The sequence below is a fragment of the Rhinolophus hipposideros genome (genome assembly GCF_964194185.1).
Source record: "Rhinolophus hipposideros genome assembly, chromosome: 6".
Lineage (NCBI taxonomy): Eukaryota > Metazoa > Chordata > Mammalia > Chiroptera > Rhinolophidae > Rhinolophus > Rhinolophus hipposideros.
Genome location: NC_138052.1, coordinates 47,983,935 through 48,008,878, shown reverse-complemented (window position 1 = coordinate 48,008,878; position 24,944 = coordinate 47,983,935). Strand labels below are relative to the sequence as shown.

Here is a 24,944-nt window from a genome sequence, read left to right as displayed (position 1 = left end):
CATTTAAAAATAATAATCCTATTCTCTGTTAGCATCAATAACATTTTGATAAAAAATATTTTCCAAAAGAAAAAAGTTAATAGAGTGGCATAGTTTTACATTTTTAGAAATCTCCTGAATGTCTAGCCTAAGAGAAGATAACTGGATTCTTACATTTGCTCCTGCATTAAGTCCGTTATGATATGTTGTTCTGATTGATATATTTGAAGAAAATGTAATCTCACACAGATAACATAAGTAGTTAGAAAGAGGAAGTGTACTTTAGTAGTCTATTCAGATGAGTGTGAATGTTCTCCTTTTACACTACATCAAATCCCAGTAAGTGGTAGTTTCTTAAAGGTTAACTGCAATATAATATTTGAAGTGATATTGGTGAACTTTTCCATACTCTGTTACATTAAAATCCATTGGTCTGCCTTGTACTTTGAACAGATCTTGTATCCGTGCATGATTTTGTGACATCGTGTGTTGGCCATCTGGAAAATATTGGTTCACTGAGTTGTTGCAGGTCTTCCTAATGTTGACACATTTTGTTATATCAAAAATATCTTACTGTCTTCAGAACAGTGTCTAAGTGGCAGAAAGCTGTTAAGCTTATAGTGGTGAATACACAAGTTTTCCAGCATTCTAATTTTTTGCTTAATAGCTTGAGTTTTATCAATGGCAATAAATAGTGGCAGTTGTTTTCTTGACAGGCTTACTTTGTGTGTTCTTGAGAAAGTGCCAAAGTAAAAATGGTGTTCCATGAAAACAATTTTTAATGCTTTGTTAATGATACGCTTAAGTGAAACTGGCTTTTTCTTTCTTTCTTTTTGTTTTTTTCTTCTGTGAGTGCACGGTGAGTGAAAACGACGAGACCTCCAGTAGAGCTGGGTGCCTTGATTCAGACGAAGGTGTCAGCAGTTTTATCCGTCATGCATTGTGCGCCATCAGTAAAAATGTCACCACAATAAAAAAGGCAAATAACGTGTTGATATTATTATGAAAATAATTCTGACATTTTGCAGACCCCCCGTAATGTATTTTGGAGGTAGCTGGGGGTCTCTGGACCACACACTCTGAGAATCTCTAGTCTAAAGTAATCATAGGAACCAATTCTCTTACAAGAGTCTGATTTAGGAATAGTTTGTGATCCAGTTTTGGCCAGTGAAATCTGAGAGTAAGTCTATTGAGGAACTTGTGAGAATGTTTCCTCATCCCTAAAAAGCGACCTGAGAAAGAGATGGTCCTTTTCTTCCTCTGGATGTTGTCATGTCAGTGTGATGCCTGGAACTGCTGCAGTCGTTTTGTAACTGGCGAAGGGAACCAGCCGTGGGGTGAAGGCAATGCTGTGAAGAGCAAGATGGGGAAATGGCAAGAACCTGGGTCCTTGATGGCATTATAGTAGAACTGCGGATGAAACCATACCTGGAACTTGCCCAACCTCTGGACTTCCAGTTATGAGAGATACTACTTCCTTATTATGTAAGCCAGTTTCCATAGGGTCTTCTGTTACTTGCAGTCAAAACCATCCCCAAAAGACATTTATTATTAGTGTGATGAACATTTTAAAGTTTTAGTAGCTATTTGCATTCTTTTGTGAATGCTTATTGATGGCATTAACACATTTTCTTCTACGGTCATTTCTAATTCTTTTCTTTTTTTTTTTTTTTTTAAGATTTTATTGGGGAAGGGTAACAAGACTTTATTGGGGAACAGTGTGTACTTCCAGGACATTTTTCCAAGTCAAGTTGTTGTCCTTTCAGTCTTAGTTGTGGAGGGCGCAGCTCAGCTCCAGGTCCAGTTGCCATTTTTCTAGTTGCAGGGGGCGCAGCCCACCATCCCTTGCGGGACTCGAGGAATTGAACCGGCAACCTTGTGGTTGAGAGCCCACTGGCGCATGTGGGAATCGAACTGGCAGCCTTCGGAGTTAGGAGCACGGAGCTCTAACCTCCTGAGCCACCAGGCCGGCCCCTCTAATTATTTTCTAAGCATTCCTTACATTGTAGTATTTTGCAGGTGTCTCCACCAGTGCGTTTTATAGCATATCTTCCCATACATTTCTATAGTTTTGGTATCATGTTCAAAAGAGTCTTTTCTACCCCACTTTTTCACCTCTAGGTTTTTTCTAGGCCTATTAAGTATTTTTTTGTATTAAAAAGTTTAATTCATCTGGAATTTATTTTGGTGTTAAATATAGAGAAGGGGTGTAACCTTGTTTTTTCCAAGTAGGTAGCCCATTTTCTTAATACAGTTCTTCGAATAGGCCAGCCTGAACCCACTGATTTGAAATACTAGCTTTATTATGAATTCCATTTGTAATACTTTCTGGACTTTCTCTTCTGTCCCTCAGCTTTGACTATATATCCTGGCACTATAGACATGGCCAAAATATGCCTGATTTATAGTGTATTGTGATGTCTGGAAGAGCGCTCCCCACCCCGACAACCCTACCCCACCACAGCCAACATCACTCATTTTCTCTCCAGTATTTTCCTGGCACTTCCTGCATGTTTATTCTCCAGATGAGCTTCTAAATGATTTGTTCAGTTCCCCAAAAAAAGTTTTTTGAATTTTGATTGGAACTGCTTTAATTTTATAGATGATTTTGGTTACATTTTAACAACATTGAATCTGCAACTCTAGAAACCCATGTACTGTCTTCCTATTTATTAAAATTATCTTCCATGCCCCTCTGTAAAGTTGTATAGCATTCTTCATATCACTCCTGTACATTTCTGGCTAGTGTATTCCTAGGTATTTTATATTGTTTTTTGTTGCAATCATAAGAGGGAGGGATCTTTTCCCCTGTACATTTTCTATTTTTGCTATCAATACTTAAAAGAAAAAAAAAACTTTAAATTAAAAAAAGGTCTAGCTCATATTTCCAGATAGTTTTGGCTTCTTAAAAAAGAATAAGCACAAAGGATACTATCATTTGTGGTAGCACAGTGTGTACTGTGTGAACTTGATTTATGACTGTTTAAGAAAACAGAACATACCAGAAGCTGTTTCTCAATGAATATGATCCTTCAAAGCTGGTTATGTTGGCAGTCTATACATTTATGGCAACAAGAACAACAACATAATCCAAAGACAACAGAGGGTATATATCTTAAAGCAAAGAGTTTGCCACCACTGAGAATATGAAAAAGAATAAGCTCGCTATGAGGACATTATCGGAAAATGGAATTTCAAAGCTATTTTACTATTATTAAATAGTAATCTCTTAACATTACTTATTTAAAAGGACGACACTTATTTTGATGTACAAGTCTTGTTTGTAGTTAAACATTATTTTATGGACCCACCGTATGTCATCGGGTGGCAAAGAGATGGTTTACAGGTATTACGGTTTTGCTTTGTTTTTGTTTTTGGTATTACTTTAAAAGAATCATCGTTTAATCAGATTGCTTTTGTGTTAAATAAGATTAAAATTGCCCCAGGCAGTATGAATTGGCACTGTTTCAGCTGTTTGAGAAAATGGAATTTGCCAGTTTTCTAAGACCATTTAAACAAACACATTTCTTTTCATTCACATTATAAATTTCAGGAATGTGTGGACTATCCTGGTATCTTAATCACCATTTAAAATGTTCCTATAAAAATATGATTCTGTGCTTGTTACCGTGCAAAAAGTCCGGCTGCTCGCCCCACAAAAGCCAAAACTCAAGAGAGAGTGCTGGAAAGAAGAGTAGGTTTTATTCCAAAAAGCCAGAATTAAGGGAAGACAGTGGACTCTCTGCCACAAAGACTGCCTTCCTTCTCTCAATATCATCAAAAGGTCTTACAGATGCACAAGGAGGGGCAGAACAAAGGAAGGAGAAGTTGGCCTGGCAACTTCAGGAAAAGGGGCTTCCTAGAGGCTGTTCTGCCCCAGGGTCAGGAGTGAACCCATATCGATGCAAAAACTCCTCCCGAATTACCAGGCCAGGTGTGCACACTGGTCCAAAGTAAACAGAACCATTGGAACTGGTATACAGACATAGTAAATGTACAGTAAACAGAGTCGTCCAGGTTTGGTGGGAGGAGAGGGAAACAAAGAAAGGAAAAAAAGGCTTTCAATAAGTCCCAAGCCAAACCACTGTGAAACTGAATTACATCAGAGGTCCAAATTTCAAAAATAGAAGATATAGGGTCATCACTACACACTCTTAACAACTGACTTGCAAATGATCTTAGAAATAAGACCTTATATAGACTGAAGATTACTAAGGTTTCTCTACATGATGTGGTCTTTGGAGGTTAAGAATATAATTAATACTCTCAATTATTCTTAAGCAACTTGCTGTGGCATTATTATTCATGGGCTTTTAAAAAAAATCAATGTTGATGTAAGAAATGTCCAAACCTGTAAATAGTTTTTATAAGTTTATTTGAACCAAAACACAATAATTGCCAGAAAGCAAGATCTCAAATGCTTTGGAGATGAATGGTTTCGCAGTTTCTTTTCAGCATTTGAAATTAAAGAGGGAATGTAAGGAAGATTACGTGAAGGTGGGAAAAAGCAAGGTGGGGATTGGACTACAGAATAGTTAAGATTATGTGCTCTCTTGAGGGTGGTTACACTTCCAAGGGGTTTTACTTCTGGCATTTAAAGGTGTGCTAATCTAGATGCACAAGAACAAAGGACAGTGCTGGCGTAAACCTTTCACTAAAGAAGTTACACACCTGGGGGGTGACTATCCACCAGGACCTGCCCAGTTAGGAATTTATGGTCAGATCACCCTGTGAGGTTACTTTCCATAGAACCCCCTTTTTTTGTCCACATTAAATTTAATGGTTTTTTTAGTTTATGTAATTTCTCGAAATAAGGTTTATTATGTGTTGGGTAAAGAATGCTTGTTTTCTTTTTTCTTTGGGTGAGGAGTCAGGCTCCAGGTCAGACTCCTATATGTGATTTTTCAGGCCTGACCATAGGCAATTACAAGATTTGTCCTGGAAGGCCTGTGGGGAGAAGCTGCCGTTCCCCACACCAGAGCTGGTACCCAGCCAGTTCATTGCAGTTTTTTGGAGGAATTGCAGTCAAGGCTCCCCTGGGCAGCCATCTTCTTATGGGTACCTACATTCTGATAAAGTTAACTCATATATCAGGACCCACAAAATGGGGGTTGCCCCAGTGGCCCATCCCAGCTTGCACTTTGCGGAAATATCTGTCAAGGAAATCTGACATACAGCAATCACAATCCTTCAGCTCGTCATTGGCCATCTTACCTTACCCTGGTAAACAGGACCCGCTGGCCTTGTAAGGAAATCGCAGCCCTCCTAGCCATTCATGCCCTGGTTTCTCGTTGCCTCTCTAAGGCTCTATACAACTCTTGCTCTACCTATACACCTCTATCTATCTCTGCTCTACATGGATAGGACCATATTTGCCTCTCATTCTTCTTCACTGGTAAGGTTCTTGAGGGCTGGAACCAAGTGGATTTGTGCTTGGATTTACAGGACTTCACAATAGTGGATGTTGTATGTTAGAATCCTCTTGGAGGAAAATAACAGAAAACCTAGTAGTGGATGTTGTATGTTAGAATCCTCTTGGAGGAAAATAACAGAAAACCTAGTAGTGGCTAAAATACAGAAGGGTTTATTTTTCTCACCTAGCAAGAAGGAAGGTGGTAACCATCAGAGGTTTACCTGTTCAGTGATGCCATCAACAACCAGGCCCTTTACCTCCTTTGTACACAGCATCACATCTAAGTTCAGGAAAGAGGCAGGGTGAGTTGGTCCCAGCAAGTTGGTACTATCCTCCGGCTCCTTTCCCTTTAAGCAAAGACTTTAGCCGTCCGCAGACTTCTATCAGCCGGAACATGGTCACGTATCTCCTCCAGCTGCAAGAGTAGCTGGGACATGGATTTTTAGGAAGACTAATCTTTTGAATAAGAACAAGATGTTGGAGTTAAGCTCCCAGTATTCACGAGGACTCAGGGAAATCAGGGATTTGTTTCCTGTTGGCTAAAAGGTCTGAGGACAGAAGGCCAGGCCAAGAAGACTCGTCACGGCGAGAAAAGCAGTGACCACAATGGGAGCAGCTGTTATAAGGAGAAAGTACAGGTGCTCTAAGGAGGAGTCTAACATCCTCTGGCCCCAGCACTCTATAATCCCGTGGAATTCTAAATACTTTCTGGAAGCTTGCAACTTGTCTATTCTCACATAGAACTTAACTTATACCATTCCCATGCATTTGACGTTTCATTCTCTGGCCCTGTTTTTGACCGCCCCGTGCCTCCTGCGGTGTGGCAGTAAACATTTCTCCTGACAGTCCCTGCTGCGGTTTCCCTTGCTTTTTTCCAACTTATAACTAATTGTGGTTCTTTAAAATAGAATGTACACAGTGGTGTAACCCCTGCCTACCTAAATCGCACATTCTTTTGAAATTATGGAAATACATTCATTTGGACACTTTTATTCTCTAATGTTATATTTCACATTTTTATATCTAACATCCATTATGACTTGAATTTTTTAATAACATTCCATTTTGTGCCAGGGCAGCCTTATTGATATATGAGTCCATCCATGACTTCGTAAATCCTGCATACAGGTCCAAGCATCTCCTGTCATCTAGTGTACTTAGGGATGGAGACCGTTGCGATGAATAGGAAAGCAGAAGTCTCATTAAGGGCGGAACTCCATTCATCTCTTTCATGTGAGTTGTTAAATGGAATTTGTAAGGAACGACAGCGTATAAAGTATGAGTGTAACTTATCCTTTATTGGCCCACCAAATCCGATCAATGTCTCCAGAAGTGACTGTCGCGCACAGATGTGAAATGCCAGGTGGATGAGTTAAAACAGATTTCATTGTGGTCCAGCATGTGTTTGGAGACAACTTCCAGAGTAATGAGAATAGTATACCCTTCTGATATTTTGAATTGAGGCAGTTTTGAGACGGGTTGACATGCACTCCTTTAAAGAAATCACTGGTGAGCCCCAGTAGCCTCTCTATGTGAGTGCGCACAGGATGGCCGCCTGTAAGGGCGCCATGGAGAGCAGACACTGAGCGTGAGATTCCCATTGGGAAGCTGCAGAGTGGCTGACATCACGGGGAGATCAATGTGCTCTGTAAATACTTACTGTAATTATTGTTGTTGTGCTGTTCTTGCTAATAACCTTACGTATACCCTGAAATTATAATCATCCAAAGAAAGATTAAAACAAGATGTATGAGTTGCCTGAGCTGTTTGCCTCACAGATGGTCACCCCCCGACTTCACTGAAATTGCCAGGGTTAATTGAAGCTTCAGTTTTCCCTGCAGTGTAGTTGATACTTAAGTGTTTCTTACCTGTTGGCTTTCGCTATCCAACACAGTACAACAATAACACTTTAATTTGCTCTCATTAATGCTAGCCTTTCAGGTAATGTTAGTGTAGCTTTATCTAGATGACGCTTGTTCCTCTGAATGAAACCTTTGTACCAGTTTCCCAGCTGAGGAAAAAAAGAAAGCTAAACAGTTAACAAAGGTGAAAAACAGGAATGTCTCACTAATTTATTTAGTTAAAGGATTCTCAGAACCCAGGAAACATCAAAGGGGAGTTAACTTTTAAATGGAGGACAGGCACTTAGTGTATGATTAATGGCAGTTTTTCCCCCTAAGATTTCAGTGAGCTGAAACAACTGGGAATCATTCTTGGGAGCCTTACAAATAGTTTTTGCTCAGAGCCAGCTAAGTGCTCCAAGGATAACTGTTACAGATTCACACAGACAGAAGTACTATTTGCTCTAGTTCTTAGGTGTTCTGCTAGTAGTGCTGAGATATGAGAATGAAATCTTAGGATCAAGCTTTAGTAGCAAGGGAAATAAATCCTTCTTTGCCTCTACTCCTCAGCTGTGTAAAAGTAGACCAGTTAAAAAGAACTGAGTGTTAAAATGTTACATTATTTATGTGATGCAAGAGTGCTTTGCTTGTATCTTGAGATTTGAGTGCTAGAAAGAATAACTATGCTCTTCTAAATCTGGGGACTGGTATCTTGCAATGGCATTTTTGCTATTTGATTAAGGCCCAAGAGAAGAAATAGAATTGAGAGAGAGGAAGGGATAGAAGGAATTCTGAGCCTCCTTAAACCAGTTGCAAATTAGTAACCCCAGTACAGACTGGGGAATCAGTACTGTGATCCTCTGGCATGTGTAGTGTACAAAAGTAGCATGCAAATGGGCAAACTATGTATGTGAATAACAAAGACAGAAAAAAATAGTAGGGCGTGGGCTCTTGGGTTAGAGTGCATGGGTTCAAACTGAAGCATGTTACTTCATTACACGGGGGTTTTTCCTCTGTAATAAGGTATAAAAATAGTACCCCTCGATAGGGAAATAAATGTTAAATAAGATAATACATGTAAAGTGCTTAGAACAGGGCCTTACACGTGGTAAATACTTAACTTTTTAAAAAATTTTGGATTTACATGAAAAATAAATTGGTATTGGTGCTGTACTTCCTTGAAGATTTTCTTCAATTTGCAAAATATAGTACGGAGTATTTTCTTTAACTAAAATCATCCTTTTTATTTAAAAAGTACTGAGAACTGTTACCCTACAAAAATGAAATTTGCAATTATTTAAGAAATACTTTCATGTTTATAATTCATGTTCATAAAATATAAATACATTTTACCTATTCTGGTAGAATATGTTCTAGTTTGTTTGTATAGTAAGGCAGATGTGTGAATCATTGTGAAAAGCGCTCCATTTTAGTAGAAGGAAAGCATCTAGTCCAAAATTGGAGGTGGGGCAGAGATCTCTTCCCCACAAGTCATACTATACCCACAAGCACAAAGTGGTGGTAGTGGTGGGTCTAGAAAACTGCTAAATATTAAAACCCTCTTCTCCTTGGCTTGTCATACTGTATGCAGGACTCAGGTCATTTTATACGTTTGTTCTTTTCCTTGCATTCTCAAATAGGCACCCCTAGAGCTGGCAGGAAGTGTGTCAGTGCTTTATGGCATACCTCTGTATACTTGATAGCATAATAAATGCTATTTGTAATGAAATTCAAGAACTCTGATACCTAAATGAGCTTCAGTTCTTTTCTGGATCTGTTCCTTAGTGATTGCTTGAGCCAACTGACTATTCATGTTGAATCATGGCGTTGAGATGTCAGAGAGCCATGGCACTAAAGTGCTCATTCTGTTTGACCTTGACAGGACTTGAGAGGAAGACCCATCGTAAGATGGGGAGCTGAAAGTGGAAACCTATAAGCAAAGTAAGTAAAAGAAATACCACTTTTTAAAGTCTACTTTGTCTATTAATATAACTAAATGACTATTATCAGAGAAAGGAAGGATATTTATTAATGAGTTAATTTCATCAAAAATATTAACATTTAATATTGTTATGGCCAGAAAGAGTAGTCTGTGTGCTTTTAATACTTTGGAATTTATTGAGACTTGTTTTATAGCCTAGCATTTATGGTCTATCTTGGCAAACATTCCATGTTCACTTGAAAAGAATGTGTATTCTGCTATAATTAGGTATAGTGTTCTTTCTATAAATGACATTTATATCAAGTTCATAATGTTCAAATCTTTTATATCCTTATTGATTGTTTTGATAGTTTGATTCTGAGTATTGTTTTATTTATTGCTGACAGGGGGCTATTAAAATCTCCAAATATTGGTGTGAATTTGTTAATTTCTTCTTTAAAAAGTTCTTTTCATTTCCGCTTCAGGTCTTTTAAAGCTCTGTTATTAGGTACATGCACATTTAGGATTGTTATGTCTTGATGAATTGGCTCTTCATTATAAATGTCTCATTTTATCTCTGTAATAGTCTTTTTTTTTAAGTCTACTTTGTCTATTAATATAGCTTTACCAATTGTTTTATGTAGTGTTTGTGTGGTATCCCTTTTTAAAATTTTAATCTATTTCTGTCTTTATATTTAAAGTGCCTTTCTTACAGACAGTGTATGGTTGGGTCTTGCTTTTTCATGCAAATCAACAATCTATGCCTTTTAATTGGAGCCATTTATTGAATGTAATTATTGATATGGTTAGGTTTAAATATGCTACCATGGTATTCGGTTTCTAATTGACCCTCTGTTTTTATTTCCTGTTTTGCCTTTCCTACCTTCATTTGGGTAAATGGAATATTTTTAGCTATACCTCTTTGTGTTATTTCAAATAAAAAATACTATTTATCCATACAGTTTCATAATGCAAATAATATCTTAGTTAAACTTGTGTTCAAATTAAGGTATGCCAAAAGAGAGTTAAGAAGAGTATACGTAAACAGAATGGGACACTAGTGGCAGAAACCAACTTTCTCCACCAGAATTCTGTTTGGGGCTGACCCTGCCCTTTCGTTTCCCATCACAAAATGGACATGACGTAGTAAACGAGGCATTAAAGCTAACATGAAGCACATGTGTCACTCACTGCAGTCAGTATAACTGGATAGCTGCCTATGTACTGTCACACTCTTCTATACTAAGGATCCTTCTTCCATACTAAGGATCATAGGAGCCACCCTGGGTAATAAGTAACTTCCTTCCAATTAAACTTATGTCAGACAAGTATCATATTTGTGTAATCAGTCAAGCAATTCACGAGCATCTTGGTGCTGCCTTTAGAAGCTTGCAATTTTGTTGGGAAGGCATTTATGTAATTTTATTATGCATTTATAGTATTTTATTATATAAATTTGTAGCTCTGTATAATAAAAAAGATTAAGAACTATGCAAGTCTGTGTGTGACTGCTACAGATAATAAATAAATGACACACATAAAGATGTTTGTGTGGTTAATTAGAAAAACAGCTGTCAAAGCCGGACAAATTGCCACACGTTTAGGTCCTGGCCACACCACCCTTCTCTGCAGGCTAATAGCCTACAAGGCACACACTTCTCTGACATTTTTCTGAATTGCCTAATATCTTACCTGGTTATGATTTTTGTCTCCAACTGTCTCTAGAGGTTCTTGGTCATTTATAATGAGAGAAGCTCATGTGTTTTTTTCTTTTCTCTCCCCCTTCTACATAAAGATAGATACAGATAAGTATCACATGATTATTTGAAGGATTGAAATTTCACTTTGATTTGGCTTTCCTGAGTGGAATACGTTTACATCATTTCACACTTTTGAGCTTGAATTGCCGGTCTTTCTAGGTGTAATCAGTTTCTACTTTTCAGCATACAGAAGATTTTATGAGTAGTATTCAGTGCAGGAAGACAGCTCTAAAAATAATTGTGCAGATAGGGTTTTGTTAGTCTTACCTGGCACACTGGCAGGAGGAGAGAACAAAGGCACAGCAGAGCAGAGTTAGTGGTAGGCGGAGCACTTAATTTCCTTTGCCTCCACCAAAGAGCTTGCTTGCATTTAGTAGAGAAGGAAAAACAAACAAGGAACAGGAGCTCAGCAGTAGCTATTGACTCTTTCATTTCTCATCACTGTTAGTCACATTTGAATGGAACCATTACAGTCTCTTTGGTGTGTATAACTAAGCCTTTTTTTTTCTCCAAAAGGAAAATCTTGAATTTTATGTTTAAAAGCACAATGAGATGTTTTTGACATTCTGCAGTTCATTTTGGAATTCATACTCCTAAAACCCATTGACTTTCAATAAGGTGGTAAAAGCATGTACAATACATGTCAGTTTTATGCCTAATAGCACCTCGGATAGTCTCTAATGTGTATTATGTACACACACCTTATAGCATCTGTTCCTACCTTACAGCTTACAGCATTAGGCTGTATGTCGTGATGAACAACTGAATGAGGGTAAAATGCCAAGCAGTGTAACCGTGGATTCTTATTGGGAGAAGTAAGCTCTTTCGAGCTTTTTTTTGATACTTTTCCATAAACACTTTAAAAAAAAAAAATTTTATTGGGGAACAGGGTGTACTTCCAGGACTCTTTTGCAAGTCAAGTTGTTGTCCTTTCAGTCTTAGTTGTGGAGGGCGCAGCTCAGCTCCAGGTCCAGTTGCCATTGCTAGTTGCAGGGGGCGCAGCCCATCATCCCTTGCAGGAGTCGAACTGGCAACCTTGTGGTTGAGAGGATGCGCTCCAACCAACTGAGTCATCCGGGAGCTCAGGGCAGCTCAGTTCAAGCTGCCTGTTCAATCTTAGTTGCAGGGGGCAGAGCCCACCATCCCTTGCGGGACTCGAGGAATTGAACTGGCAACCTTGTGGTTAAGAGCCCACTGGCCCATGTGGGAATCGAACCGGCAGCCTTCGGAGTTAGGAGCATGGAGCTCTAACCGCCTGAGCCACCAGGCTGGCCCCCATAAATACTTTAAACCAATATATTTGTCAATACATAATTAAGGTGGCGTATATTTAAATGTTTAAGTTATTCTTCCAGAAATGAGGATGGATTTAGCTAATAAACTGATGTCTCATCTCTTGAGCTGGATTAAACCATGTGTTATGTACAGGGAAATTTATTTTGCAAATGTATTTCTGACTGTTCTTAAAAATATATGTATCTGGGACTGTTAGAGTTAAGAATTGCTGGGATCATATCTTATTACAGGATTTACTTATTTGTTTGGCTAGTTTTCATATTATTCTGCTCAGCCCAGGGGATTAGACTTATTAGATTTGTTTTATTATTCTGCTATTATACTTAGATTTTTGGTCTACGGGTCACAGAATATTCCCTAAAAATATGTTTGCCTAGAATTCCCAAAACAAAATAATAAAGTACTCAAAATCCAGATTCTGGGCTTACATGCTTTGGCCATGTGCTAAAAATTAAATAAGCAAATACCAAACAAAGCAAAATTGGTCAGGGCTGTGATTTATAAAGAATGCCAGCCAATGTCACACACCCTAAATATTCTTTTCGCTTTTCTTGGCCTGAAAATACTTCAGGAGAGAAGTTACCATGTTTCCCCGAAAATAAGACCTAGCCAGACAATCAGCTCTAATGTGTCTTTTAGAGAAAAAAATAATATAAGACCCGATTTTATATAATATAATATAATACAATACAATACAATACATAATATAATATAATATAATATAGTATAAAATAAAATACTGGGTCTTATATTAATTTTTGCTCCAAAAGACACATTAGAGCTGATTGTCTGGCTAGGTCTTATTTTGGAGGAAACACGGTATCATGCCCATGTTTCATTTAAAAATATTTAGTTTTTGTGTCCTTTCTCAGGTTGTAAACTTTCTGAATCCGTTTATGGCTATCAGATGAACAATACACTGTTTAATCCATATTGACTAATTAATTGTTTGTAACTTTCCAGGTACTTATTAGGATGAGTGGGATTTGGAGAAACTCTGTTTTCTGTCTAAGGATAGGAAAGGTACCACAAAGATGCCAAAGTGGTAATCCTCCAGTCGCCCCTCTGGGATCAAGGATTTTAACTGACCCCGCCAAAGTTTTTGAGCACAACATGTGGTGAGTTATCTTCTTCGGTCTGATATTATGTATATATATACATTAAACTTCACCAGAGGTATTATGTTCATTTCATGCCAAGAAAGGATTTTTAAAGCTGATCACTTATGTTGTTGAGGCTAACTGATCGTAACTTAAGAGTAGCCAATTCTGAATTTCTTTGCAAATGGAATTAGAAAAGTGAAATATTCTAAGTGCTTTCCTCGCTTTGGGGTTCTTGTAGTCCCTCCCTGCTCGCCTCTGATCCTGATTTGCCAGTGGATCAGTCGGGGGCCTGTTTTCCAGGTAGTGTCCTCCTCCTGCCCCACAGGCCCTTCCTCTGTTACAAGTACTTGTCAGTCAGCAAACATGTGTTTAGTACTTGCAGCTTATTGAACATTTGCCAGGGACAACACATTGGTATGACCTAGTCCATGCTTTCAGGAAATTCACCCTCTATTTGGGAAGAAGAATAAATATTTATGGGAAAATTTGATAATTAGCCATAAAAGGCAGCAAATTTTAAGCGCCCTGTATGTTCTTACGAGGCATATAAGCTATATGCCTCGTAAGAACAACTCAACAATGCAAAACCACTTCTGTTTTGGCATAGTCTGGTAGATTTCTCTTTTATTTTTTAATTTCCGCTCTATTGAGGTATAATTAACATGTAAAGGAAGATTTCAAATAGATTAGGATTATTTATTCTGTCTGCAGAACCTAGGACAGTGCCTGACATAAATATATGTGGAATAATGACTTGGATGGGTAAAGCTGGACTAAGGGTGTTCTAGGTGGTTAGAAAGTCAGAAAATACAAAGATGAGGAGGTATAAGGCATATTCAGGAGACAATTTTTCGGGTAGTTTGCCTAAAATAAAGTTTCTTCCAGGAGATTGGTGAACAATGAAGGTGGAATGATATAAGCCAGGTGGTGGGAGCACGATTGTATGTGGTCCTGAATTCAAAGCTGAAGTGTAAGGCATTATAGAGCTACTGAAGAGAAATGACATTATACATAGTAAATACATATGTATTAAATATATGTATTTGGTAACAATGTACTGGAAAGATCAGCAGTTAGCACTAGAAGCAGAAAGGACCAGCGAGAGAGACTTCAAAGGAAGAATAATAGAACTTGGTGCTTTTGTAGAATAAAGGAAAAGGAAGCATTTGACTCTGAAATTTTTATCCTAGATGATTAATAGAAATAGGGAAATCAAGAGGTAAATTCATTTTTTTATTTTGGAAGAAAGATGGTGAATTTAGTTTTAAGTATTTTTAACAGGCTTTGGGAACAGAACATTCTGGGGAAAATGTCTAGAACACAAACTCTACTGCTGGGAAGAGGGAAAAGGGTCACGGCTGAAGATGTGAAATTGGGTATAAGATCTTCAGACAAAATTGTTTTCTGACTACCTTTGGAAACAGGATCTCTAGGTCTGGGAAAGTGATACATGGGCTTTTTTTTTATTATAACAGATTATCAGTTTTTAAAGGAAATAGATTGACGTTTTATTAATTAGTCCTGCACTGTACATTATTGTAGTCACCAGCCGCGTCTGGTTATTCAGCACTTGATACCCAGTCTGATGGAGATATGCTGTAACATTCTGAAGATTTAATTTTTTAAAAAAGGTAAAATATATCATTTAATAATTTTTATATCGAATTGCATGTTAAAATATTATTTGGGGTGTACTGAATTAAATATAATATATTATTAAAATTAATTTCACTGCTTTTCACTTTTTTTAATGTGGCTACTAGAAAAATTTAAATTATACTTTTGGCTCACATTATAAATGCCTTTTTGGACAGTTGCCGAATGAAACCATTTTAATTACCAGCACCACTATGGACAGTGACAGTAGGCTGTGAGATCATTGCTAGGCAATTAAACCTCTGGAGGAACTTCTGGTCCTCAGTAAGCTCCTCATGTACCAATTGTTTTTTCATTAGATTCTAATGATTTAGCTGTCTGTATTCTCTTTTTCCATCTGCTACCACCTGTTCTTTTGCCCAAGCTTTCTGCCTACCCATTTGAGTTCTCTTTTGTCATAGGCTCTCTAGGAAGCAAGGGTCATCTGGTTCACTGCTTCTCAAACGCTGTGGGCTAGCTTTGGGCTATTGCACAACAATCCCTTGGGGAGTTATTATTTCACTAGGTCGAGAGGTATGGCCCAGAAATTTGTTATCTGAAAAAGCTCTTTTAGTAATTCTTTTGAGCAGTCAGGTTTAGGAATCCTTGATCCAGGCTAACCGGTTTCAAACTTTTCTTCAGCAGCCCAATTTTTTCCCCCCCAAGTGAAGTCTTAGCATACAATCCCAATATTTAAAACGTAAATAGCAAACCTGCTTTGAAGGAAGCCAGCACAGCAGCCTAGGGCATCAACCACTCCAGCACCCTTCTCTCCCACACGCCAGCCCCCACTCTGGCCGCCTTAATGACCTGTAGGGTTCTGTGGATCAAAGTTTGAAAAACCTTGATCTAGTCTGAACAGCCATCCTCCTGCAGTAGCGTGCTCCCCAGGTGCCAGGATACCTGTAGTGAACTCTCTCCAGAGGCAGATACACAGTCTAACAACAATGAAAATAATTTCCTCCAAGGGAAGAGGAAAGTAGTTGCTTTACATCAACTGAAAACCAGAGGATTGGTTTACTGGTTTATATTCCCCATCCTTGAAGTCCAAAGTTCTGCCCAGAAGTCCTCACTTCTTTCCTTATTTTCTCCTTTATATTTAAGATTAATAATGTTTCCTGTCTTGCTGAATTTTGATGTTTAAAAGACGTTTCTAGAAAAATACTCGTATATGTCAATTTTCCCTCAAGAGATGTTCAAAATTGTCTACCGTTCATTTTTCCCTTTTGCCTTTAGTTTAATTAATAAAGACTATTGTTCTATATATGACCCTCTTTTAAAAAAATTTTTGAGAAAAATAAAGGTACCCCTTTTTATTCAGTTTCTGACATCCTGAGAAAGGTTTGCCCTCTAGATTCTGGATATTTGTATTCCTAGTGTTTATATCTGCATATATAGGCTTTTGTGTTTGTTTTAAAAAAAATAATTTAGTGACATAAATGTCATATAACAAAATTAATCATTTTAAAGTGAACAATTCACTGGCCTTAATTGCGTCCACAGTTTTGTGTATCCACCACCTTTATCTAATTCCAAAACATTTCCATCACTCCAAGGTAAAATCCCTCCCTCATTAAGCAGTTTATCCTCACGCTGCAGTTCTCCATTCCCTGGCAACCACCAATCTGGTTCTGTCCCTACGAGTTTACGTCTTCTGACTATTTCACATCGATGGGATCATACGATATGTGACCTGTAGTGGTTAGCTTCTTTCACTCAGCATCATGTCTTAGAGGTTCATCCACACTGTAGCAGGTATCAGTACTTCACTCCTTTTTATGACTGAATAACGTTCTGTTGCATGCATACACAACTGGTTTGTCCAGTCACCCACTAAAGGACATTTGGGCTATTTCCACCTTTTGGCTCTTGTGAATAGGGCTTCTATGAACATGCGTGGACATATACTTGTTTGAGTCTTTGTTTTCAATTTTTTGAGGTGCATACCTGGGATTGGAATTGTGGGGTCATGTGGTAATTTTATGTTTAACTTTTTGAGGAACTGCCAAACTGTTTTCCACAATGACTGAACCATTTTATATTTTGTATATAGTCTTTTAATTATACTTAGTGCATTTGTCAGTTTTGGGGGCCACTAAGAGGAAACTGTATTCAGAATGCTTTTGAGACATGGCCCGGAGATATGTCTATATTGAGCACCTTGCACAGTTACTTGGAAAAATCTCTTCTTTCCAAGCTGTTCCAAGTATAAGTGTGTAGGAACTTTTCAAGGGATCCCTGAAATTTATAAGGAGCAGTAAGCACTTGTATTATCATCTGGCTAAATCAGCTGGCCCAGTGGCTCTCAAGCTTTTTGGCACGACCCATAGTAAGAAGTGCAGTTTGCCTCATGGACCATTACATATACATGTAACATATGCACATACATGAAATAGGAACAAAAGTTTCCTGTCTAGTTTTACCGTGTGAGACTCACAGATAGTTTCCATTTATTCTATTCTACTCTTGTTCTTTCTCTTTTTTAGGTGTTGGTTAGACGAACTAAATTGATTTCATGACTCACTAACAGAGTTGTGACCTTTAGTTTAAAAACTACTGAGCTAAGCCATTCTCTACAGATCCAAGGCAGGACCTGTGTGTTCTGAAATGACTTTTTAGTCCATAACCCATTTAAATAATAGACTGTTTCCAGATTCCCAATACAGTTCAGATATCAAGAATTCTCTCTTATTATATGATATGAATTTTTTTTAATTGGGGTGACAATTGTTAGTAAAATTACATAGATTTCAGGTGTACAATTCTGTAATACATCATCTATAAATCCCATTGTGTGTTCACCACCTAGAGTCAGTTCTCCTTCCATCACCATATATTTGTTATGAATTTTATTTATATAATCATATTTAGCTCTGATTCCTCTTGCCCTGTTTCATTGGAATTTTCCATTCACAGTTCGTGAATATAGGTATATTGTCTTTACCTCCATGATGACATTTGTCATGAGAGACAGTCTAGTTTAGATGTTGAGAACACTGACTAGTTGTCTAACCTCTCTGTGCCTCTGTTTCTACATCTCTAAAATGGGATGATAATAGTAATATCTACCTCATAGAGTTGTGAGAATTAAATTAGTATATATAATATAAAGTGTATGTGCATAGTAAATAAGCAACACCTAAGAGTCAGCTATCTTAACACCATTTTCTAACAAGGACTTTTGGTTATTTATATATTTATTTTATCTTCCTTATTAGATTATATGATTCTTCGGAGAAGAATTTAGCTTATTTCTGGTTTATAGCTATATTCCCTATGTAATTGGCACCCTATAAGTATGTTTGAATAAGTGAATCAATATAGAAAATTACTACGATCCAGTTCATGTCTCTTAGACGTTTACAGCTACACTGAAAGTTAATGTAATGGCTACACATGGGCTTCAGAATCCAAAAACATCTGAATTTAAATCCTGACCCTACTCCCTTTCCTGCTATGTAAACTTGAGCAAATTCCTTCATGGTGTATTGTGAGTATTAAAGGAGATAAGTATGTAAAACTCTTAAGTTGTAATAAGTGCTCACTAAAGGGCATCATTGTTGTTACCATTATTAGGTGGAGAATTAACATACATACCAATGAGTAAATATAGAGGACTGTAGGCAAGGTCATACAATGAAGACAGTGAAGACCATAGTGATGGTCTGCAGAATAGAAAGTTTCTTGAGCTGGGAATGTGAGGAAAGTAGAATTTCACCTGGGCTCTAAAGAATGAGGAGAACTTGAATAGTGAAAACCATTTGTTCCAGGCAAGTGGTAGCATGAGCAAAGATCTGCCTTTGAGAATGTATGAGGTATATTCCAAAGCAAACAGACAACCCAGTTGGAAGAGAGGTTTCATATTTTGAAATTTGGTGAGCGGTGGTGACAAAAGAAGTATTTTAGGATAAATAATCAGGCTTTGTTGTTCAGGATACTTAGAGTTTACCATTATAGAACATGAAGTGATATGTTTTATCCCTCGCATTTTTTGTATATGGACATGGACCAATCACTGGGCTAGCTTCTGTGGACTCCTCAAGAGAGGAACAGGAGGTGATCATTGTTCTGAAGGCGCTCTGGTCTATTTCACTAATCATCCTCCAGGTAAAGAAGATAGGATAAATCTGAAAAGCAAAGTACTCCTCCTTCAACAAAATGGATAAGAAATAGTAAAAGCGAGCAAAACCTGTACCAACAGCAACCAAAAAAGTCCATAAACATGGAAAATTAGTGGCCAAGGAAAGAAAATGTAGATTCATGTATGGTTCGGAGTGGACCCTATCCCACCTTCATCTCTTAGAAGCAGTAGTAGGCCAAGAAAATCAGCTGACACATCATTACTAATACTCATTAGGCACCCCTGGCAAAGGCTGAGAAAGAGGCCTTGAAAATAAATGTTCTTATCTATTGTGATGGAATTTGAGATCTGCAGAATGGGGAAAATCAGGGCTCAACATCTCCTAGGCTTCCATGCTGAATTGAGGAAACTATCCAAAGCCCAAGGAAGCCCAAGGTAATCCTATTAGGACGTATCCTAACTACGTAGGTAGGTGAAACCTAGCACAGGACTCAATAAATCTAAAAAAAATTTAAAAAGCAGACTCAGACCCTCATAAAGACTGCCCACTACCCAGTGGGTTCTCCCCTTCCTCTGCTACCTGACACCCTCAGGTTACAGAAATGTGGAGAAAATATAAGACCCAAACTTGAGCTTACAGGGAAAGATAAACAGGTCTCTGAGAAAGGTTGGGTATCACAAGAATTTATCTACAGTAAAACAGAAAGGAAAGAAAGAAGGAGGGAAAAAAGAACATAACGTGCATGCATTATGGATTAGTTTGCATTTTCCATTATTTTATGTAAAGAGAGTTGTAGGATATGTACTCTATTGTCTGGCCTCTTTCACTAAGCATAAGTATTTTTAGATTTACCATGTTGTTGTATGTATCAATAGTTTGTTCTCTTTTTTTGCATTTTTTGAGATATAATTAACATATAACATTATATTAGTTTCAGGTATATAACATAATGATTCAATATTTGTATATATTGGAAAATGATCACTACAATAAGTTTATTTAACATTCATCACCACACATAGTTACAGATTTTTTTCTTGTGATGAGAACTTGCAAGATTTCTTACCAACTTTCAAATATACAATAGTTTATTTACTATAGTCACCATGCTGCACATTACATCCCCAGTATAGTTTTCTCATTTTTATTGTTGATAAGACTCAGAACCGGAATATATAAAAAGCTGTTAAAATTTAATAAACAAATCACCCAGTGAAAATGGGCAACATATTTGAAGATGTACATACTGAACTCTTACTATACTGTACTAGAGAATGCAAACTAATCTATAGAAAAAGACAGCGGATTTGTGGGGTGGGGGTAGTGAAAAGGGGAGTAAGAGGGAGGAATTATAAAAGGGCTCAAGGAAACTTGAAGATAATGGATATATTATCTTGACTGGTAGCGGTTTCATGAGTGTCTCTACATGTGTCAAAACTTATCAATTGTGCACTTTAAATATGTGTTGTTTACTGTGTGTCAGTTACACCTCAGTCAAGCCTTTGAAAGTAGTGTTGCACCCATACATTGGAAAATAATGTAGCAGTTAATAAAAATGAGATCTATGTATACTGATATCAAGAAATGACTATGATCTGTCATTAAAACAAAGAGCAAGTTACAGAGAAATATCGTTAGGATGGCCTCATTTTTATAAAGGAATTCTTGCACATATGCTACATGTATACGAGTGTGTACTTATCTTTATTTCATATACACAAAATCTAGAAAGGTCCACATCATACTAATAACAAGTGTTTATTGCAAGGATGAACATGGAGGTCAAAAGTACGGGTGAAACTTTATATGCATTGGTATTGTTTGAATTTTAATTTTTTATTAAAGAATGCACCCATTCCCATTTTATTCTCTACCTGATAAATTCTTTATTCTTCATAACCAATTACAGCTGCTCGTCTTCTCAACTATTTTTAGTTTTACTAAATCTTCATTTCTGTATCCTCAATTCACAGCCCCAATAGCTGATAGATACAGGTTCTCAATAAATGTTTAATGACGGAAGTGGGTATTGGTTTCTTTCCGCAGCTGTGACTTCTATTCCATTGTATGCAGAAATGGTTCTTTCTGTGTTTTGTGTCTTTTGTAACTCACTCATTCCTAAGTAAGAAACTGATTTACTAATAAACATAATCAACTGAAATATTTATTACAGCCAAAAAGAGAATGGGCAACCAGGAGTCAACACTATAAATTAGTGTCATTAGTAGAAAAGATTTAATTGAAATAAGTTTAACTACCGTCATGAGTCACTTAACAAGGAGGATACATTCAGAGAAATGCTTCATGAGGCGATTTTGTCATGTGAACATCATAGAGTGTACTTAACACAAACCTAGATGGCACAGCCTACTACACACCGAGGCTGTGAGCTACAGCCCATTGCTCCCAGGCTACAAGGCCGTAAAGCACGTTACTGTACTGAATACTGTAGGCAGTTGTAACAAATGGTAAATATTCGTATCTAAACAACGTGAGATTAAATCAAACACAAGAAAAAATGATGAGACGAGATAAACATGAGATGTCTGAGGCTGCTGCCAGCCGGTATAACACAGCATACTGTTTTACTTTTTTTAATAAGTAGAAAGAGTATACTCTAAAATAATAAGAAAAACTATAGTATAGTAAATACATAAACCATTAATAGTCATTTATTATCATTATCAAGTGTTATGTCCTGTCCATAATTGCATGTGCTCTCCTTTCATACGGCTGGCAGTGCAGTAGGTTTGTTCACACCAGCATCACCACAAACACGCGAGGAATGCGTTGTACTACAACATTACAGCAGCTGTGACGTCACTAGGCAATAAGAATTTTTCAGCTCCATTGTAATTTTATGGGACCACCATTGTATATGTGGTCTGTCATTGACCTAGACATTCTTATGCGCTGCATGGCTGTATTAGCTGATATACCCATAACAACTTACTTCATTCATTTTGAGACTCAGTTTTTCACCAAATAACATTCATGAAATCATGATACTTCTTACAACTGATGGCATCTTACAATGGTAATTGGAAAAGATTTCTGTTTGATTATCTTTCTTTTTATTTTTTTGCCTCATCTGTTCTTTCATTTTCTCTACTGGCTTTTTAGCTATACATCTGTGCATTATTTTTTAGATGTCATTCTAGAGCAACAGTTTAAAACATTTTGGTCTCAGGACCCCTTTAGACTCTTAAATCATTGAGGACTCCAAAGACCTTTTATTTATGTGGATTATGTCTATTGATATGATCCATATTAGAAATTAAAACTGAAACATTAAAAATATTTATTAATTCATTTTAAAACAATAAACCCATTACCCACCCATTCACATAAATTACATATTTTAATGAAAATGTCTATTTGTTCCCAAAAATTTAGTGCAAAGAGTGGCACTGTTTTAAATGTTTGCAAGTCTCTTTAATGTCTGGCTTAATGGAAAGCTGGATTCTCATATCTGCTTCTTCATTCAATGTGTTGTAATAATGTTGTTTAGGTTGACTTATATGAGGAAAATTTGGCCTCACACAGATATGTACTTATAAGGGAGAGTAGTTTTTTAAAAGCTTTTTAAGATAATTGTAGGTATTTTTCTTGCTATTACACTATCAATATTCCATATTGCAACTAAGAAATTACCACTAAATCTCAGTAGTGGTAATATGTAGTAGTAGTAATATGTAGTAGTGGTAGTTTCTTAGTTGCAATATGGAATATGAAAGCATATTAAAAAAATATATCAACGAACTTTTGGTATTCTGCTATATATAGTCCATTTGTACACCATGCACTTTGAATGGATCTTTTACCTATGCGTCATTTTATAGCATCATGTGTGGATAATTTGGAAAAGTTCGGTTCCGTGTTTTATGTAGCTCTTCCAAATGGTGACACATTTCATTATACAATATTTAAAAATCACCTTTGTTAATATCAGCTCTATTCTCATCAGAAAAATCTCCAGATATAGGGACACTATCAAACTCATGGTTTGGGTCCAAACTTCCAAATTTCTAATTTTTGCTTGAAAGCACAAAATTATCTTTGGCAACAAATATTATCATTTGTTTTTCTTAAAGTGATATGTTCATTTCATTTACTTTCAAGATTGCCAGATATCCAAGTCCCTCTTCAGTTGCTCTTTCAAACAAAGATAGCATTCCATGAAAAAAAAGCAGATAGATTAGTTCACAAGACAAACATTTGTACAAGTGCTTTTCAACAAGTCAGTCATCATACTTCATTCAGTATGCAACAGAAGTGCCTTATGTGTGTTTCCCACTTTGTCACATAGCTTATTAAAAGTATGTGTACCCAGCGGTCAATATTTTATACAATAAATTTTCACTGTTTCATCAAGCACGTTCTTTAATGAATTAAATTTAAAAAACAAAAAAACAAAAACAAAATCGAGTGTATTTTTTATCACCCATTGAATGGTGGTGGAGAATACAATGACCACTAGTACATTTTGGTGCGACCGCCTTTTTTCATACTAAGGCAGTTGCTATTTTACCCAGCATTGTTTTCATACCATCAGCGCAAATGTCAATACATTAAAAAGGCAAATAACAGATGATTATTATGAAAGTAGTTTTGACTTAGTGGACCACCTCAAAGGGTGGACCACACTTTGAGAGCCACAGTTCTCGTGATTACGATGTGCTTCCTCAACTTAAACAGTCTACTTACTGTGTTTCCCCGAAAATAAGACCTCGCTGGACAATCAGCTCTAAATCGTCTTTTGGAGCAAAAATTAATGTAAGACCCGGTATTATATATATTGTATTGTATTGTATTGTATATATTATATATGACCCGGTCTTATTTTACTATAATTTTTGCTCCAACAGACACATTCGAGCTGATTGTCGGGCTAGGTCTCATTTTTGGGGAAACACCATAGAATTAATATTCTAATATAATACCACATAATATAAACTGTAAGAACCTTACAACAATATGATTCTACTTATCCATGCAATTATATTGTTGCCATGTAATTTACTTTTACATATGTTATAAGCTCTATAATTCATTGTTATTATTCTTGCTATATAGTTAGTAATTTTTTAAAGAAATTAAGAAGGAGTAAAAAATGATTGTCTGTTTTTAGTTACCCACATATTTATTACTTCTGGTTTCTTTATTCCACCCTATAGATCTGAGTCTATCTGGTGTCACTTCCCTAAGCCTAAACATTTTCCTTAACATTTCTTGTAGTGTAGATTCTGCTGGTAACAAATTCTCTTAAATTTTGTTGATCTGAAAATCTCTTTATTTAAAAATTTTGAAAGATACTTTTCACTGCATGTAGATTCTAAGTTGACAGATTTGTTTTTCTTTCAGTGCTTTAAAGATGGCATTCATTTATGTTCTGGCCTCCACTGTTTCTGATGAAAAGTTGGCTGTCATTTGCATTGCTTTCCCCCTATTTATAATAGCTTCTTTTAAGGTTTCGCTTTATCTTTGGTTTTCAGCAGTTTTCTGTGTATTTATCTTGCCTGGAGTTTGCTATGATTCTTAGATTTACTGGTTACCTTTATTTTAAATCAAATTTAGAAAAATTTTAACCAGTATCTCTTTAGTATGTCTTTAGTATCTCCCACCTCTATTTCTGAGTCTTCAATTTGTGCATTTCTTAGACCAATTTGTATTATCCCATAGATTACCAAGGTTATCGTAGGTTATCAATTTTTTTTCACTCTGTTCTTCAGTTTGAATAATTTCTACACCTTTAAGATTTTAAGTTTACTGACCCTTTCTTTTTGTGGTGTCCATTAGCTGTTAAGTCTACTCAATTAATTTTTTATTTCAGATATTGTATATGGGTTAGCTCTAGAATTTCCTTTAAATAGTTTCCATTTCTTTGCTGAGGTGTTACTATCTATTCATTCAT

General features: G+C 36.7%; 1 protein-coding gene across 3 annotated transcripts in view; it reads left to right on the top strand.

The window, feature by feature from the left end:
- Nucleotides 1–24,944, top strand: part of METTL8 (methyltransferase 8, tRNA N3-cytidine) — a 69,036-nt gene that overhangs the window by 14,221 nt on the left and 29,871 nt on the right. For 2 of the 3 annotated variants that reach the window (XM_081052635.1, XM_081052637.1), the window contains exons 2-3: nt 9,116–9,174; nt 13,174–13,328. In XM_081052635.1, coding sequence (XP_080908761.1) covers nt 13,186–13,328 — 143 coding nt within the window. In that variant the 5' untranslated portion in view covers nt 9,116–9,174; nt 13,174–13,185. Of the gene's footprint in view, nt 1–9,115; nt 9,175–13,173; nt 13,329–14,855; nt 14,945–24,944 lie in introns of all 3 variants that reach the window. The other variant, XM_081052636.1, reaches the window with a different exon arrangement.